The 20,431-nt window shown below is 41.2% G+C and overlaps 1 protein-coding gene across 1 annotated transcript; it reads right to left on the bottom strand.

Annotated features, from left to right (window-relative positions):
- Positions 1–12,624: 12,624 nt before the first annotated feature.
- On the bottom strand, positions 12,625–14,444 carry LOC148199955 (uncharacterized). The gene is made up of 2 exons (XM_088112018.1): positions 13,840–14,444; positions 12,625–13,761 (listed from the first exon to the last, which is right to left on the bottom strand). Exons 1-2 carry the CDS (start codon positions 14,312–14,314, stop codon positions 12,767–12,769), a joined length of 1,470 nt encoding a protein of 489 aa, XP_087968144.1. The 5' UTR covers positions 14,315–14,444; the 3' UTR covers positions 12,625–12,766.
- Between the last annotated feature and the right edge of the window lie 5,987 nt (positions 14,445–20,431).

Here is a 20,431-nt window from a genome sequence, read left to right as displayed (position 1 = left end):
GAATTCTGATCGAGAACGAGCGTCCCTATTTGAATGGCTATGTTTGAACGTTCGGTTCAGCATAGAGATGTCGTATACCTTGAATTAAATAATATTAAATTACCCCTTAAAATAAGTATCGCTCGGTCTTATACCAAGCGTTCGTCCTAAATAGCGCTCGGTCTTATACCAAGCGTTCGTCCTAAATAGCGCTCGGTCTTATACCAAGCGTTCGTCGTAATTGGTGCTCGGTCATCTACCTAGCGTTCGTCATAAGCGGTGCTCGGTCTCATACCAAGCGCTCGTATTATTGAATACCCCTTGAATAAAATAACGTTCGTTCAAGTATTAAAATATTCATTTTTCCTTAAGTTCGTTTCAATTACTGACATCGGTTTTCCATATGCAAAATTCTACCAAAATAATTCTAAGTATTCTTGACCCTCCTTCTTACATAAGATCTGGTCCAAGGTCTTTCTCATGAAATTTTTCTAAGTACCAGTATACCTCCAATCAAGTCAACTCATTTAACTGACTAAACAGATAGTCCCGTTCGGTATATATTTCCCGTTCATCCAGTACCTTTATCTGGGCGTTCGTCCTAATTCTTCAGAGGACTGAATGTTCGTCCTTTTATGCTCTTAAATCTAAAGATGAGAATGATGATAAATTATAAGAATTTACAGTGTGAACACTATATGGAACGATTATACGATATTGAATTTTGGACGAGCGTTCCAGGGAGGAACGTCTCATATATATTAAACATTGGATTGGTAAAGTATGACTGTGGTTATTGCTAATGCTGGCTTGGTCCATCCTGATATTCCGTGATACTCATCTTCACGTAGAGGAGAGTAATCATGTGTGGGAATGGCAGGAGGTTCTATTCCTTAGGGGTACTTTGGATAGAGCTAACCTCGAGTGGCAGCTGTTGAGTGTATCCCAGTTACTACATCACTCGGGTGCAAGGACGCCTGTAGCTACATGGTTCATACAGTCCGGACGGTCTGTCTAGTATACGTATATATAAATCTATGTTAAGTTACATGCTGTGTGTGAATTGTAATGTTGAATGTATACGTTGATTGTATGAATTAAATTATATAAGCTTACCCTTTCGTTTTCCTTGTGTTGTCCATTGTATATGTACGTTCGTCCTGTCTTGCAATGATCATCCGTGTGGATGTGAGCAGAAGGCGAGGCCACCTTAGAGGATGTGATCGAGGAAGAAAACTTAGTTGAAGTTGAAGTGAAAGCGGAGCAGTAGGATGTCCGTCATTCCTTTTTAGTTTAGTTGTTCGCTTTTGAAATTTGACGTTCGGTTATTTAAGTTTTGTAAAACCGTTCGTCCCAGTTTCTATTATTTTGATAGTGCTGTACTGAATTTCTGTAACTCGAGCGTTATGGTTTTTGAACCTCGTTCCATTAATGTAAAGACTGCATTGATTTACTGTTAATTGTAATTAATTCTGGATTATGGTAATTACTGTATTTTGGGATGTTACAAATCCGCCGCCGGAGAAGTCGGCGGTGGCAACGAATTGGGAGCTGGAGAACATCTTCGAAACCCTAGAAAGAGAGGGAAGCGAAACAGTTGATGGTATATGTTGTGGGTTATGTTATGCTTTGAATGAATTAATCAAAATTGCGCGTCGTTTTTTATTTTGATTCCCGCCAAGGACGTTTCCCTTTTTCTTTTCCCGCCGTATAGGGTTTCAAATTTCAGCTCCGAACCCTCCCCGTTTGTTTTCTAAGAAATAAAATTAATTAAAGGCTTAACTATATTCTTTAAAAAATATAAATCATTTTAATTTAGTTTATTTTGAAGAGGATATTTAATAAAGTTCACATCAATATCTTTTAAATATTATTTAAAATAATTAATATAAATCAATTTTATTTTAGTTGTAATAAATTGAATTGAATATAATTGTTTTTTGTTTATAATAAGATTTGAGTGGCTTGAAAACTTTTCATGAATGTTCTTGACTATCGAAACATAAACAAAATATTCATTTACAAAAAATTCTCTAATTTACAAATCAATAAAAAATAACATGTATTTATGATGTTTATAAGTCCTTAAGAAACCAGTTACACAAAAATCATAATATCAATAATAATAATTGTTACTACCGAGGGCAGAGTAACCGACCGGGCGTGTTCAGATAATACAGAGCAAGTAGAAACAAGTCTACTATGTCCGATCGGGTCTCTCAAGTCTAATATGTCCGACCGGGTCTCTCAAGTCTAAATGTTCGTTCGGGCGGGCTTCTAAGACTATTTGCTGGAGACAACGGTTGAATGCTTGTGAATGTGTAATGAATGAGGTAACGGTCGTTGTCGAGTATTTAAGATTAGCATTAAAAATCATTAAGAGGTAAATTAGTGGGTAATATTCTCTGAAATCATATAAATAACAATCGAAGGAGAAGGTAAACTCTCTGTTTTTTGACAATTAGATTGACTGGCAAAGACCAATTCTGACTTGAGCGTCGGAGTGTTTCTTGCAGGTCACCCCACTTATACTGAGAACGAGCGTAAGGAAGGCGAAAGGCGAAGGACCGATCGGCAGAGGAGGAGTGTTTCCAGTAGGAGTTTTCCCCGGTCCCTTCAGCATAAACATTTTGGCGCCCATCGTGGGGCCGAGGATCATTGAAGACAACCTTTTACGACCGTAAGGATGGAGCAAGACCCGACATCGTTTTTATAGGAGATGAGAAGAAGAATGGAAGCAATGCAGACAAAGATTGAAACCCTTAGGGGCGAGCGGGATGCGGCTAGAGGGGCGCAAGCTAATCGTCCATCTTCCGCACACGCCCAAACACCGCCTATTGTAGAGATGCCGGAAACAGATCCAGATTCAGAGGAAGACACATATCCTACTCCTGGTAGTCATTATCAGGGGGAGGATCAGAGTGAAGCTGGTTCACATCGGACCGTAAACCGTCCGATCCCAACCGGTCGAGCTGGAGCTTTGCATCCGTTCACAGCGGTGATCATGGAGGAGCAGATTCCGGAGAGAGCATTTTCGGCCTTGGAGAAGTATGATGGGTCAGGGGATCCGGAGGAGCATTTGAGATCCTTTGTTGATGCCATGACCATTTACTCCCCCAGTGAAAATGTGTGGTGCAGAGTTTTTTCCTTGTCAATAAAAGGAGAAGCATTAGTATGGTTCCATTCGTTGAGACCTCGAACCATCGGTAACTTTGCTACCTTGAGGGATATGTTCGAGCGGCAGTTTTTGGCGGGTAGAGCGCGAAATCTGACGTATCTAGAGTTAACAAACATAAAGCAGGAGAAGGGAGAAAGTCTCAGGGACTTCATGGACAGGTTCAATAGAACCGCTCGGCAAGTAAAGGGAGTAGGCAAGAAGTTTACTATTAGTACTCTGGCTACTGCGCTGAGGCCTTCCCCATATGCTGATAACCTGTTTGCAGAGCCCCATTAACCCTGGACGAATTGCAAGAGAGGGCCTGATGAGTCATTATTTTCTTCACTTCACTTAGTTTATTGTATTAGAGTTAATCAGGAAAGTGTACTCAAATATCCAATATTTTTCCATTTTTCTGAATTGTGCTTAATTCGATCAGAAATTCTTATTTTAATTAATTTGAATTGTCTGAGACTAATTATTTACATTATTGAGTGCAGGAAAATTATTGGATAATTTTAGGACTGAAAGATAAATTTCTCAGCAATTACATTCTAAACTAAAATGAGAAACAAAAATGAAATTTATTTTGCACAGGGAAAGAAGCCGGCAAATATTAATTTCCAATTGAAAATTTGTAAGGGAGATGCACCAATTAAATTTTGGGTGCACAGAGCAACAACAAATACCACGTCAACCTAAGATGAAGTGCTACACAACATATATGGCAGCAGTACATCCGTGCGTCCAGCTGGCTGAAAACGTCCAAGCACACAACAGGAAGCAGGGAGCAGGGAGCAGAAAAGAGGGGATTGATTTGAAGAAAATGAAAATAAGCTAGTTGCTAGGGGAGACCAGCCGCTACTCTATGGTCACAAGGAGACAACACACAACTTGGATTGAAAAACTCTTAACTCCTTCTTCACGGCAGTTTTGGGAGATTCATTTTTTCTTTCTTCTTCTCAAAGAACCAGGAGAGGACTACTTCCAACATGATCTAAGTATGGAGATGAAGAGAAGAAGCTGCTGTCACAGCTGAAGTGGAGCAGTATTTAGCAAACACACTTTTCTTTTTATTTCAGTAACATTAGACTTTGAACTTTCTTTTTCTTGAGATGCATGAACGGAGCATGGAGATGAAGAGAAGAAGCTGCTGTCACGGTGAAGAGAGACGCATATGTGATGGATTTTGGATGAATTGTGCACGGTGATTTGCTTGGAGAAAACACTTGAAGAAGTGGATGAACATGGAGGTGGGATTCTCGGTCACAATAGCTTGTGTGATTCTTTCTTGTAGCTTGGAGAAGTGCAGCGTTGTCCACCAGCACATGAATTTCACGGAAGAAAGTGGTCATGTAGTAGTAGTGTATGATGCTTTTAATTCATTTAGTTTGTTTGAATATGATTTTCATTCCAGCAATTAAACTTTCGTTTGGTTCAAGAGAGTGGGACGGTCCTACTTGTTTCCATTTTGCCATGAACATGCTTTGTTTATTTGCCCTTCTTTTATATAATGCACATGTTATTGGGTCCAGCATCTTTCTTTTACACCTTTTTACTTTGTTTTCTTTTTTTAAAACATGAAGAGAACCGTGAATTGATTGAATAAGGAGGTGCAGCACCGGTTTTGCTTTCTTGGAATAGTTACGTTTTTTTGAGAAATGAATACCAATGTTTCTTTAATTTAGCTTAATGGTTCCTTACGTGTGCATTGCTACATGATGTGTCTATGACATTCAGAGGCTACTGGATGATGCATTCTCCTATTTCTATGTATTCTATTTTAATAGATTTAAGCCAATGGGAATTGAAATGCGTTCTTGCTGCACATGCTATGCTTCCAACGCTGGTTTCATTTTGAATAAGAGCAAATTTCATTTTCTTGCATTTAGTAATAGGGACGTTTTGGGAAAGGTAATATACGGTGGTAGGTTGAGAAAAGAAATTGTATTCAATTGATTTGGAGTAGAAGGGAGCTGTAACATCCCAAAATTATACAGTCAGCAACTATATAATAGAATATTAACATGTATTAATATGACAAAACAGTCTTACAATTAAAGGGAGCAAAGTTCAAAAAAAATGGCCGAACGGCCTTACGTAATTACATATATAAGTACGAGCGTTCAGTAGAATTTAAGGACGAACGGTTTACAAAATAAAATACCGAACGTCTCAATATTCACAAACAGCAAAAGGGCGCTCGTTCAAGAACGGCCCGCTAACCTAACTAAGCTAACATTGTAACCGAACGCGCTACTGTTCGGCCTTCACTTCAACCTCTACTAGATTCTCTTCAGCAATGAAGCCTTCTTCAAGTGTTTCCTCCAAAGAAGCATCTCCTTCTGCTCACATCCACACGGATGATCATTGCAAGGACAAGACGGATATACATATACAAACAAAACAATGGAAAAACGCAAGGGTAAGCTTATTGAATTTAATTCAAGTAAAACATACATTTCATAACATATCAAATACACATCAAGTAAGTCACAATACATACTTCAATTCATTCATTAATTCAATCCAAATCCTGATACTAGACCGACCGTCCGGACTGTATGAATCCTGTGTAGCTAAAGCGTTCGTGCACACAGGTGGGTTAACTGGAATGCTCATCAGTCACCACCTGAGGTTAGTCTGTTCTGTCCAAGTTATAGTTATGGACTAGACCTCCTGCCATTCCCACACATGACATACTCCTCTCTACTTGAGAACGAGCACTCACGGAATATCAAGATGAACCACCATCTAAGCTTACCACGTTCATACTTTACAAATCTCAATTCTCCATTCAAGAGTCGTTCCTCCTTGGAACGCTCGTTCAAAAACCACAATCATAATTTCAATTCTTATACGGTTCGCACATCATAATACAACCTCTTATTAACATTTTCATTCTATGTTCCACTTTCATAAAAAGACGAACGTTCAATCCTCTTCATAATGAGGACGAACGTCAAGGACGAGACTGAAAGAACTTCTTTTCCAAAATAATAAAGCTGACCCATCTTTTATGACGAACGTTATTACAAATTGAATCAGTTAAATGAACTGACTCTAGAACAATTCAACTTATACTTAGAATAATTCACTTGATAAGATTTCAGATTCAATTCAACTGAATGAAGATACAGAAGAAGAGTACTAAATGTATTAAGTACAATTTAGTTGAAATAACCGACTGCCAGTAAATGACTGAACGCGGTACGCGAATGTACTGAAATTAAGGACGAACGCTATTTAAACTTTCGGACGAACGCTTATTTAAGTTTTCGGACGAACGCTATTTCGGTTCGTTGGTAATTACGGGAAGAACGAACGTTCGGTACAGGACCGAGCGTTCCCTTATAACCTACTCATTGGGACGAGCGTTCGGTATAAGACCGAGCGCCACTTAGGACGTACGCTTTTGGGTCGAGACTCATTCGCTGATTCAAAAATCATAGAAATTTGGGATTTATATAAGATGAGATACTTCAAGTTTATGTTTTAACAATTTGACTAAGTGTCCAAAGGTAGATTTTCAAGCTTCTCAATTTCTCACACAACACTCATAATGTCTACGTTTGGCCGAACGCTCAAACGTAAAGTTATGTATAAGAGGGCGTTCGTCCTCAAATAAAATCCTTTCCAAATGAAAGGGTTCAGCTATTTCAAAGGATTTACTGAAAATACCGAACGGTTAAAGACCGGTTCGATAACGAACGTTCCATATCATATGAAAATTTATATTCAAAGTTTCTTTTACATCAAATACATTTCTCAGTATATACTTTCATGCATTCATCTCATCATATAGCTCATATTTCAGTTTAATCAAACCATAGAACATTTCATCATTTCCATACATCAATTCAGGATCATATTCATATACCAAAAATCCACTATCATAAATCATACTTCAAACAACACATAACGCACATGCAGTACAGTAAAATCATAAGAATTAAATCTAATAAGCTTCCCTTACCCGGATTAGAAGTGTGCGTTCTAAGAGTGAGTGATCTTGATTCGTCCAACTAAGACTCTCTCAACCTTTCTCTTAAGCTCTCCAACTAAAACTAACCAAAAGAAAACGAAAAGGCTTAGTTTGCACTCTTGCATGCAGCTGAATCCGGTTTGCAAGAATTCCAGAAACGAGTGTCCAAGTGGAAACTTACCAGAACTGGAAGTTGTTCGGTCCAAGATGAAGCTCACAGTGCAGGGAACGTTTCTGCGTTTTTTGAAACGAGATCGGAGAAGAGGAAAGTGAGTTAAGGTAGAGAGAAGATGGAGGTTCTAGAGAGAAGGTAGAGAATTTGGAAATCAGAAATTTGGGGAAGAAGACGAAGCATGCAGAAGAGTGGGAAGAGTTTTTTTTCAGAAATTCATTTTTCCTTCCCAAGCAGGACGAGCGTCCATTCTCCTGTTGCCACATGTATTCCACTAACTATTTCGAATGTTCCAAAAGTGACACTTGGCAGTTGCATGCAGAGTGGGTGTGTGTGCGTTTTAATGGTATTGAATACGTGGCACGATGTATAAATGGAAGCAAGGAGGTGACGTAGCACACTAATAAATGAGACGTGACAATCCCCCTAACTACAAAAATTTTCGTCCTCGAAAATTAAATCTTACCAGGAAATAGATGAGGGTATAAGTCTTTCGTGGCATCCTCCACTTCCCATGTAGAGTCGCCAGTCTTGTCGTCCCACACCACTTTCACCAACCGAACGTCCTTCCCTTTATAGTACTTGGTGCGGACGTCTTCAACACGAACCGGCTTCATCTCTAGTGTTCGGTCTTGACGAAGACGAACGTCCTCTAGCTCCAATATGTGCGAGGGATCCGCTATGTATTTCCGGAGTTGCAAAACGTGAAACACCGGATGAAGGTTAGACAATTGTGGAGGCAAGGCTAGCTCGTATGCAACAGGTCCAATCTTCCTTATAATCTGATACGGCCCCACGAACTTGGGAGACAACTTCTTTGACCGTAACGCTCTTCCTACTCCAGTAGTTGGATTTAATCTAAGAAAAACATTATCGCCAGCTTTGAACTCTAAGGGCCGTCTCCTCTTATTTGCATATGACTTCTGCCTGCTTCTAGACGTCTTCAACCTCTCTTGAATTAGCTTCACCTTTTCAGTCGTTTGTTGAACGAGCTCTGGTCCAGTCAACACGTTTTCTCCTTCTTGAAACCAGCAAAGTGGTGTGCGGCCCTTACGTCCGTATAGAGCTTCAAAAGGAGCCATTCCAATGCTGGACTGGAAGCTGTTGTTGTAGGTGAACTCCACTAACGGCAAGACTTCATCCCAAACGCCCATGTGATCGAGCACGCACGTCCTTAATAAATCTTCGAGCGTCTGGATTGTTCTCTCTGATTGACCGTCCGTCTGAGGATGGTACGCTGAACTCATCTGGAGTTTGCTGCCCAGTTCGCTTTGCAATGACTGCCAAAACCGAGAGGTGAATCTTGTGTCTCGGTCAGAGATGATGCTGGACGGCACTCCATGTAGACGAACGATCTCCTTGATGTAGAGCTTTGCCAAGTTAGTCAATGACATCTTCAGGTTGACAGCTAGGAAGTGAGCACTCTTCGTTAAACGATCCACTATCACCCAAATGGAATCGTGATTCTTGACTGTGCGGGGCAAGTGTGTCACGAAATCCATTGAAATGCTGTCCCACTTCCATTCGGGAATCTCCAAAGGTTGTAGTAGGTCGCCCGGTCTTTGATACTCAGCTTTTGCACGTTGACAAGTTAGACATGATGCCACAAAACGTGCGACATCACTCTTCATTCCTGGCCACCAGAACGACTGCTTGAGATTGTGATACATCTTAGTCATGCCAGGATGCATGCTAAGACGACTGTGATGTCCTTCTTCCAGTATAATTCTCTTCAGATCTCCATAATTTGGAACGCACGTCCTACCCATATAACATCAGCGAACGGACGCTCGTCATCGAACAGACGCTCGTCATCGAACGGACGCTCGTCATTGAAGAGCGAGCGAATGCTCGTCCAGTGAGCGAACGCTCGCCCAGCGAGGAGAAATAGTGGACGTGCGCCCAGCGGGTGGTGGACGCTCGCCCAGCGAGGAGGAAAAGTGGCCGCTCGCCCAGCGAGGAGGAAAAGTGGACGCTCGCCCAGCGACGTACGGACGCTCGCCCAGCGACGTACGGACGCTCGCCCAGCGAAAAATCACTTATGGCCCTTCTCTTTAAAAACGCGATCCAGACGCAGAGGGAATAGTTTTGGACAGCAGGAGACCAGGGGGGACTCTGCAGCTTGCTTCCAGCTCGTTTTGGGTGCTTCCAAGGTGGAAAATCACCACTTTCTACCATCCAATCCATGCTTTATCGCTTCTATGATGTATATGTGTAGCTAGAACTCCATTTCACTGGTTGAGAGTAAATTTCTGAACTTTTATGTAATTTCTTTATTAATGCATGAACTTGTTTGAATTATGTGTTCTATCCTTATTATTCATGCCTATGATGGGAATCTGAGCTATTTGAACGGTTAAATCATTGGGAAATGTATGAGACCGCAGACCTAGGATAGAACTGCTAAAGGATTTTGAGTCCTAGACATAGGAGGGAATTTTTAGTCATCTGTGACATTGTGTTTAAGGCAAATCTGATAACTGAATTAGCTAAGGGATTAGTAATTTAGTTTGAGTGATTATGAACTGTCATCTGAGGGATCAGAGGCTGCATGCGCCTAGAATGTCGATGCTTAATTTTGAGGAATTGTGTTAGTATAAAATTACCGGAGTGATGAACTTGAATTTCAACCCCAGTGAACTTTAATTCATCTGTTTTCACCACTTTATTTTACATATGTATGCTAATCTTAAGTTTGCTACAAAATTACATTTAATATTCGCTAAATTAGTAAACTTTAATCAATCTGTGAATCCAAACAAATCTCTTGGGAAAACGATTTCCGGACTTACCGGTTTATTACTTGAACGATCCGGTGCACTTGCCGAGGTCTCAACAGTCTTATACCGAACGCTCGTACTCGTCTTTAATTATTAAACGTGTGGAAATAGCGTTCGTCCAAATTCCGTAAATCCTTTTACCGTGTTCGGTCATTGACTGGTATTCGGATTTCTTGAGGTAAATTCGAATAAGCTAAACATTCATAAACGTTCGGTTTCTTCATATGAATGATTCTAAGTATTATTATTGGAACGTTCGGTCATAGAGTCGCAGCCTTTGGCGAGGTCTTTTCAGCGTTCGGTTAGAGTCAATTCACAAATGAATTCTCATTGCAATGAACGTTCGGTTCATGCGTTCCCTACTATATCTATTACGTTCGGTTTTTCTCTCAAAAACGGCAGTAAACCTATCGGTCTCATTCTATTATGGAATTGGAGATCTTTATGTCTCGTTCCTAACGTTCGTCCTCGTTATGAAGAGGGTTGAACGTTCGATATTTTATGTCCTTGAAACTGATGATGAAAATGACAATAAAGTAAAAGATTATAAAGGGTGAACATTATATGAAATGAATAATCGGTTGTGCATTTTGAACGAGCATTCCAGGGAGGAACGACTCATGTATTGAATATTGGAATTTGTAAAGTATGATTGTGGGAAGCTAATGCTGGCGGTTCATCCTGATGTTCCGTGAGTACTCGTCCTCATGTAGAGGGGAGTAGGTCATGTGTGGGAACGGCAGGAGGTCCTAGTCCTTAGGGGTACTTTGGATATGGCTAACCTCGGGTGGCAGCTGATGAGATTATTCCAGTTACTATATCACCCGGGTGCACGAACGCTTGTAGCTACGCAGATTTCATACAGTCCGGACAGTCAGTCTCATAAATAGACTTTGTATAATACGTATGTTGACATTATTTGGTGTTGGATTATTTGAATTGTATGTGTATGCATGAATTAAATTACATAAGCTTACCCTGTGTTTTTCCTTCTGTTGTCTTGTCCTTGTACGTCCGTCTTGTCTTTGCAATGATCATCCGTGTGGATGTGAGCAGATGGTGATGTGTTACTGGAGGAGACGCTTGAAGAAGGAATTTTGGAGGAAGAGAACCTCATTGACGTGGAAGTGAAGGCCGAACAGTAGTACGTTGGTTAGTTGTTTAGTTTAGTGATTTTAGTGTGTTGTCTTAGAACGACCACTTCCCTTTTGCTTAAGATGATTGTTCGGTATTTTTGCTTTGTAAACCATTCGGTCAATTATGCTTATTGTACTTCTCGTTAATTTGTAACTCGCCTCTTGTAAGGCCGTTCAGCCATGAGCGTACGCTCATCTCTAATGTAAGACTAATCTGGATTATTATTAATGTAATTATTCTATCATATGGTTTTATTACTGTATTTTTGGGATGTTACAAAAGTCAAAGACGTGCACCAGTGTATTACATGATGGATTCAAATTAATACTTCCGACAGGCTGAAATAAGCACAAACTATCAAAGAATTGAAACTGAACAGGTTTTACTCACTTGGCCATCCGACGTCATAGCCAATCAAGTTCATGTCAAAATAACTTTCTGCGAACCAAGAAGAGCCAAGCTGATTCTCAACCGAGCCTTATCTTTTCTTTAAAATCTTCCGAGTGATGTCATACAATACAATCATTTTATTTTGCAGGTCTCAAGACAATAGGGCACCTATACCTATGACACATCCTCATATGAATACTTCAAATGTTCAATCAAAGATCGAACGGTCTAACAAAGACCGAGCGGTCTAGCATATATTTTGATATTATCTTACAGGTCACAAGGCACTAAGGCAGCGGCAAGTTATTCCTACTCCGATCGGTCTCAATTATATCTTTGATATTATACATCTTGCGGATCATTAAAGCAGTTACATCTCGACCGATCGATAGCAATTATATCTTTGATATTATATATCTAGCAGATCATAGGACTTTATAAAGCAGTTATATCTCGACTGGACTTTTGATATTGTCTTACAGTGCAGATAATCACATCTTGCATACAGACTACAAGAGCGAGCGAAAGAGAACCGTTCGTGCTGAGGCACCCAATCAATGGAAAAGGTTTCCACACCAGGGTCACAAGAACCCGATCGCGTTGACAGATAAGACAGCTTCCGGACGCGTCCAACTAAGGAATGTAATCCCTAGGGTCACTAGAACCCGATCGCGTTGACGAATAAGACAGCTTCCGGACGCATCCAACTAATGGATGTAATCCCTAGGGTCACGAAAACCCGATCGCGTTGACGGATAAGACAGCCTCCGGACGCATCCAACTAAGGGATGTAATCCCTAGGGTCACGGAACCCGATCGTGTTGACGGATTAGACAGCTTCCCGACGGGTCCAACTAAGGGATGTAATTCCTAAGGTCACGAGAACCCGATCGCGTTGACGGATAGGCAGCATCCGGACGCATCCAACTAAGGAATGAAATCCCTAGGTTCCACGCATGTAACGAGGCGATATAAACGTCAACAAAGGCACTCATCATATGATTACAAATAACGCGCGTTCCTATAGACATTCAAGTATAGCGATCCTATAAACATTCAAGTATAAGAACATAAAGTTTCGACAAGTACCAAATGACGACATACACGCAGCAAACAACCCTAAGAACAGTAAGTACAAAATGTCAGAATGTCAAGTTAAATCTATTCTATACAAGGTCTACGACGGGGGCATCCTCGACAGCAGGAACCCCTGAATTCCCCTCGGGTGTCTCGATTCGAGCAGCTTCCTCTGTTGCCATTGCCTCGGTGGGCGTCCCTGCAGGCTCGTCATCTGGAAATGACCCGGCAGGAATGACGTCTATCGGAACCAACTCTCCTTGGTAAACGTCCTTCCGAATGTCGAAATTGACTCCTTCAGTACAGACATTCAAAATATAGGACACTTGCCTTAGCGCCTTCTTAAAGCCCCTGGTATGTTCCAGGATGATAGCATCAGTCATCTCATCCTGCAACTCCTGGTTTTCAGTAATGGTCTGGCGCAAGGCGTCCCTCTCGCCAGTCAAAGTTATCAACCTTTTCTTCAGCTCCTCATTCTCTTTCTTTGAACATTCCAGATCAGCTGCAAGCCGGTCTTTGACCTTTTTCATCTCAACACCATCCTTCTGCAGATTCTCCATTATCTCCCGGCCTTTTACTATCATCTCCTCGGATTCCTTCTGCCTTTGCTCACACTTAGCGTGTTCGGTTTTTAAACGCTCCAGCTCGGTGACCAAGTTACCTCGGTTGGAGGCATACGCTAAGTTCCAGGCAGCAGCTGCCGCCCGGCAGGCAAATTCTAAGCAGTTATCCGCCATTTTTTGCTCAGAAGTCTTTTCCATGACTTTCTGCTCAGCCAAATCAAAGTTGAACTCGATCTTATGGCCAAGGTTAAAGGCCGCATCCCACATGCCATTCGGAATGTCGCGATTGGCATGCGGGTCGACCACCCCTCCAATACTCTTCCCCTTATCGGAAGCTTTCGGATCTCCACCGGAGACAGCCTTTCGTTTCCTTGAAAGCGGCCGTTCGGGAGAAGGTGGCGGTTCATCATCGACATGGATAGGATTCTTGATAGTCGTCAAGGCCGAGGTTCCCCCTTTATTCTTCTTGGCGTCAGCAGCGGCAAACCAGTCAAGGGGAGCTCTTTTACCCATAGTAGTTATACGCAACAGAACACAACAAATACCAAGTCAATGCTGCAAAAATAAAATTCAAAGTGCTCAGTAAAAGAACATACCAAATACCCTCGAGTTCATATCGTCATACTCGAGGCAGTTGATAATCTTTCTGGAAGAAAAGGGGCGAGACAACGCAGCCATAACACTCAGAGCTTCCAATTCGATATGAGTCATATCTTCTTTCGACCAAGAGGTAAGCTTTCTAGGGTTCTGGGTCCAATACAAAGGAAACTTGGGACTATTATCCTCGTTGAAAAAGAACGAGCGACCTGATTCAGTGATGGACACCCTAAAAAATTGGTTTTTGAAACCTCTAAAGGATTGGGCGTATAATTCCAAAATTGCGTTCCCAGACTCGGAAATTAGAGAAACCCAACCCCTTTTTCCAATCGGGCGGGTCCTAAAAAAATAAAGAAACAGGGCAACCGTGGGGTTAATGGCCAAGACTTGGCACATAACCGCGAAAGCCTGTATATACCCCCAGCTATTTGGATGTAACTGTGTGGGGGCGACGTTAAGGGTTTTCAGAACATCCATTTGAAAAACGTTTAGAGGAAATCTAAGGTATATATCGTAAAACAGATATGAGTAAACATAGAAAAAATCGTCTCTAGAATTCTCTTTACCATAGAAGACTCTCTCATTTTCCCCACAGGCAACTAATCTAACACAAGAGCCATAACTGAGATTTCTAAGAATACAACTATCGTTTGCCCAATTCAACAGCACAGCCCTACTGTAAAACCCTATATAATTAGCAATAATAATTCTGTGTTAAACCAGATTAGTGCACACTATAATGCTTATTAAATCCCTCTTCAAATCTGCTTTTAAATCTCCCTGCAGTGCACCGAAACCGAGCCCCATCATTCTCTGAAACACGCACCACGTCACACACTCAGTGCATTAAAAACGCACCAAGCGCTGCATGCACGCATGCCACTTGTCACGATGGAAATTCTAAAGGCAGAAGTGGGAGTGCAGGTGTCATCACGCGAGACGCTAGTTCGTCTGGAATGAGAAGGAACAAAAATGAATTTTCGAAAACCCTTCCACTCACCTGCACCATTCATCTTCTTCCTCAGAAAACCAAACCTCTCATCTTCTCCAACTTCTCTCTTGCACCAGTAAACTTCTCTTTACTGTAAAACTCACACCTCTTCTCCAATCACGATTTCAGCACCATAGAAGTGTTCGTCCAGCTGTGATCTTCATTTTGGACCGAACAGAATTTGAACCCCACCTGGTAAGTCCCCTTACTGTGGTTCGTCCTTAGGTTTCTGGAAAAATAGGGTTTTAGTTGCATGCAAACTTGTATACTGAGTGTTCTATAATCTGTGGTTAGAGTTTATTCTGGAAGAGTCAAGAACCTGAGCAAAACATAGTTGGACGAAGCTATTTTTACATCTAGGACAAGCTTGAATTTCAATCCGGGTAAGGGAAGCTTATATGTTTAATTTATACGGTATGTTATATGCTTTGATTTGCATGTGTGATACATCTGAAGATTTAGCTGTTATGAAAGTTTACTGAGATCTGATATGGTTTCTGGTTTGATTTATCTGTCATGAACGATCACTGGTTGTATGGAATATATATGTTGTTGGTGGTTTGAAATGCATGTTGATTTGATTATGTATGAATGAAGAATGGATATTGTATATTTGGGAATGATTAAAATGTTGAGATCTGTATGATGATGATGTTTAAGGTGAATTAAATCTGGAATGAAAGTTATAAAGTTTGAAAATTTGAAATCTGGAAAAGTCTGTTAAGGTTGAAAAATCTGAAATTTAATCATCCCCTTTGATAAATGACGCTCGTCCCTGTACGGTCTTAGACCGTTCGGTTTTCATTAAAATAACTTAGATTGGAATTCTTTCATTTGGAAAGAATTCTGCTCGAGAACGAGCGTCCCCATTTTTGTGAATGAGCGTTCGGTTCAGCTCAGTATAGATAAATACTTGAAACTTTATAAATACGTGACGTTCGGCCTTAAGTCGAGCGTTCGTCCTTAATGTCGTTCGACCTTATGTCGAACGTTCGTTCTACAGAGCGTTCGGCCTTATATGGAACGTTCGTCCCAATTGGCGCTCGGTCATATATCGAAGCGTTCGTCCTAAATAGCGCTCGGTTTATATCAAGCGTTCGTTCTGATTTGTGCTCGGTCATTGACCCAGCGTTCGTCCAAGCAGGGTTCGGTTTTATAACTGAACGCTCGTCCTTATTATTGAATTCTGAGCGAACGTATCTGGCGTTCGTCCACAGTTATTTATGGAACGTTCGGTCATTGACAGTAAGTGTTGTTTTCTGATTTACAATTACTCTGATTATTTATCCAAGCCATTTTGTAAGGTATTTATCCTCTTTATTCAACCTAAGGTTCTTGTACTCCAAATCTTCTAAGTATTATTCTGATCTTCTAAATTCAATCTCATTTAAATATGTTAGGTTTTCTTAACGTCCGTAAATGGAAAAGAGTTTGTTCCTTTTGTTCAGAAACGTATGGTCAACCGAACTGAAATATTTTCGTTTTATTTGATTAAAGGATGCATGTTGTTAATGTTAAGAGAATGGAACACTGAATGAAAATGTGAATAAAGAGAACTGGTTATTATGGGCGAATGATATTTTGAATGAATAATTGGAAGTGGATTTTAACGAGCGTTCCAAGGAGGAACGTCTCAGATGTGATGAATATGAAATATTGAATGGTAAAGTATGAACCTGGATAAGTTAAGCCTCGCAGTCCATCCTGATATTCCGTGATACGCCTCTTCAAGTAGAAGGGGGTAGTCATACGTGGGAATGGCAGGAGGCCCTAGTCCATTGAGTACTTCGGGCAGATAGGGTTAACCTCGAGTGGTAGCTGGGAGATTTGATCAGTTACTACACCACTCGGGTGCAAGGACGCTTGTAACTACATGGTTCATACAGTCCGGACGGTCTGTCTTATATTACATTTTTCTATGATTATTATTTGATGAATCACATGCTGTATGTGTGTTTTGAAATGTAAATGTATGTGTTGATTGTTTAAATTAAATATTATAAGCTTACCCTTGCATTTCCATTGTGTTGTCTATTGTTCATGTATATCCGTCTTGTCCAAATGCAATGATCATCCGTTGTGGATGTGAGCAGATGGTGGTGCATCCCTTGAGCAAGTGCTGGAAGAAGAAAATTTGGATGAAGCCAATCTGGTAGAGGTTGAAGTGAAGGCCGAGCCTTAGAGGCGCTCGTTAGAATAGGAATTGTAAATGTTAGTGCTTAAAGAACGTTCGGCCAAGTATTTTGTAAGGCCGTTCGTCTTAATCATGTATTCCCCTATTTTGCGTACGTTGTTTTGTGCATATAAGAACGTCCGTTTTGGGTTTCCTTTGTATGCGTTTAAGAGCGTTCCCTGTACTGATGCCGTTTAGGCTTTTGTGAATCTGATTTAATACAAAGACTGTTTGTGATTACTGTTAATTGTAATTAATTCTGATTTATGGTGATTACTGTATTTTGGGATGTTACATTAGTGGTATCAGAGCAGTTTTGTTCTTTTAAGGAACACTGTAGGTTATGAGTGCACTACGTTGTTGCTGTGTGCTTATTATGTGTTAATGAGTTATTGTTTTAACTCTTGAACTTTACTAACGCTCGTTTTTCTCTGATCCAGAGAACTAATGGCGCCTAGACTTCCTCCTCCTCCCCAACCGAATGAGTCCGATACGTCCAGCAACACTAGGTTGTTGGAAACCGTAGTTGAACGACTGCATCAACAGAACACCACGTTGCTGGAGCAAAACGCCACCTTGATGCAGCAAAACCAAGCTGCTATGCAAGGTTTGGAGGCCTCGCGTGTCAATTCTGAAAACACGCAAAGGCAGTTGATGGAGATCTTGGCTGCAACTAGAGGTGCGCCTGGAGCATCTTCTTCAAACGCTGCTCAACCGAACGCTGAATGGAGTCTGGAGAGTTTCCTTCAGCATCACCCTGCCAAGTTTAGTGGCAAGGGTCTACCAGACGAAGCTGATCAGTGGCTGAGGGATATGGAGAGAATTTTCAACGCCAAGAGATGTCCGGATGAAAACCGCTTGGCGTATACAGAGTACTTGCTAACTGGAGAGGCGAGTCACTGGTGGGCGAGCGTCAGAGCCATTTTAACGGACGCTCACCAGCAGATTACTTGGGAGGTATTTAGAAACAAGTTCTATGAGGAATATTTCCCGGACAGCGTCCGCTTTGCAAAGGAGGTTGAGTTTTTACAGCTGGTCCAAGGAGGAATGTCAGTTTCTGAATATACGAACAAGTTCAAACACTTGATTCGTTTCAATACAATGGCCACTAGTGAGGAGTGGCAGTGCAGAAAATTTGAGAACGGTTTGCGCAGTGATTTGAAGGTTGTAATTTCCAGCTTGTGTATCCGAACGTTCCCTGCTATGGTGGAAAGAGCTAAGGTATTAGAGAAGAATTTGGCAGAGGCAGAACGGTACAAGAAACAGCAAACAGTAAGGGGGCCGATTGTCTCAAGGGGAAATGTGAATCAGAGAGGATCCCCTTACGCTCGTCCAGCAGCCAACGCGAGCGGATCTCAAGCTTTGGTTCCTGCCGGACAGTCTGGACAGCAAGGTAGTGTGGTATGTTACAAGTGTGGAGGGCCACATTATCGTTCGTCATGTCCTCAACTGGTTGGAGAAAAATATTGCACTCGGTGTAGGCGAAATGGCCATCTGGAAAATGAGTGTAATATGGGCGGACGTGCAGTGATGAGGCCGCCGAATGCAGGAAGAAATCAGCAAGGAAGAGGTGGACGAGCCCAAGCTACTGGGCGTGTATATGCAATTACTGGGGCAGAAGCAGCAAGTTCAGGTACACTTATCACCAGTACGTGCTTGTTATTTGGAATGCAATGTTGTGTGTTGTTTGATTCGGGGGCAACACACTCCTTCATATCGAAGGCGTGCGTTGATAAGTTGGGCATAGCTGAGAGCGAGATGCACTTTGATCTGGTGGTGTCAACACCAGCTGCGGGTGAAGTGAGGACGTCTACCATGTGTGTGAGATGTCTTGTTGAGGTAGAAGGACGTAGGTACAAGGTGAATCTTATCTGTTTGCCTCTCAAAGACTTAGAGGTAATTCTGTGTGAGATGTTCTTGTGAGAGTTTGGATGATTTATTCTATGCTTTGATATATTGCTATATGTCTTGTATGTTGATTGCATATGTTAAATTTTATATTGGTTGTATGAATTAAATTACCTAAGCTTACCCTTGCAATTCCTTGTGTTGTGTTATGTACGTCCGTCTTGTCAATGCAATGATCATCCGTGTGGATGTCAACAGACGGAGAGGCGCTGCTTGAAGAAACACTGGAAGAAGAAAATTTGGAGGACGCCAATCTTGTCGAAGTAGAGGTTAAGGCCGAGCTATAGAGCGCTCGTTAAGTTGTAGTCATTGGTATATCTGTGTAGCTTTTTGTGACGTTCGGTTATTTGGTTTTGTAAAACCGTTCGTCCTGAACTCTGTATCCGCTTTACGTTCGGCTTTTAATAGCTGTTGTATTTAAGACTGCACTGTTAATTCTGTAAATGTGATTAGTTCTAATTTATGGTAAGTACTATATATTGGGATGTTACAAGCATTATGGTTGTGGTTGACCTTCTAGGAAGAGCTGGATGCCTGGATGAGGCTGAAAAATTAATTCAAGCCATGCCTTATGATGCTAACGGGATAATACTGAGTTCTTTTCTCTTTGCTTGTGTTTACTTCAATGATGTATCGAGGGCAGAGAAAGTTCTTAAAGAGGTGGTGAAAATGGACGAGGATGTTGCGGGAAACTATGTGATGTTGAGAAACATGTATGCTACGGAGCAAAGGTGGAGAGATGTGGAGGGTGTTAAACAAATGATGAAGAAAAGAGGAACAAGTAAAGAGGTTGCTTGCAGTGTTATTGAGGTGGATGGAAGCTTTAGAGAATTTGTGGCTGGTGATTACTTGCATTCACATCTGGAGGCTATTCAGTTAACCTTGGGGCAGTTATGCAAGCACATGAAAGTTGAATTAGTCGGTTGACAATGGAAACACAAAAAGCTGAAAGGAAAGGTCAAAAGGAAGTAAATGAAAATTGAAAAGTCACAACATGTCTATTTCTGTATCCCTTTCATAATTTGTTGTCCATTTGATAATCAGGCTGCTGACTCAAGTAAATGGTGCGCAGGTTGGAAACACACCCGGAATTTTATTATTAGGAGGCAACTCCAAAAGTAACAAACAATAGCATGGGCTAATTCCAGTCAACAGTTCAGATAGAATCCTGAGGTAAAACTACAAATCTATATAGAGAAGAATACAAACAGTACCTATAGTACTTTCTCCATAAAATTGCAGTTACTATCAAGCACCAGATACATACATTACACTAGATGATTCCAACTCAGATTCATGAAGAGTCTCCTTTGATTCATTAAGCTCAGGTGGTTGAATTTCCTGCAACGGTTGACAGTGATAAGTGCGGCCTGTTTTTCTCAAAATTTTGGGTTTCATTAAAATTGCAAGGATGATCATCGGCAGGATTGCTTGAAGGATTGCAACTCTATTCCAGCAAATTGATCGGCCCAGTGTTAAAAAACTACTAATCTTAAATAGAAACATCTAAAACAGTGGATGA

The sequence above is a fragment of the Vigna umbellata genome, chromosome 4 (assembly GCF_029865625.1).
Source record: "Vigna umbellata cultivar VRB3 chromosome 4, Vumbellata_1.0, whole genome shotgun sequence".
Taxonomy (NCBI): Eukaryota; Viridiplantae; Streptophyta; class Magnoliopsida; order Fabales; family Fabaceae; genus Vigna; species Vigna umbellata.
Note: the sequence above shows the minus strand (reverse complement) of the source record. Positions and strands in the feature narration are given on the sequence as shown.

Coding starts and splice junctions, on each gene's coding strand:
- LOC148199955 (XM_088112018.1), bottom strand. CDS start 14,314: ATGGATGTTCTGAAAACCCTTAACGTCGCCCCCACACAGTTACATCCA. Junction 13,762..13,839: donor CGATATGAACTCGAGGGTAT/TTGGTATGTTCT, acceptor TTCTGTTGCGTA/TAACTACTATGGGTAAAAGA.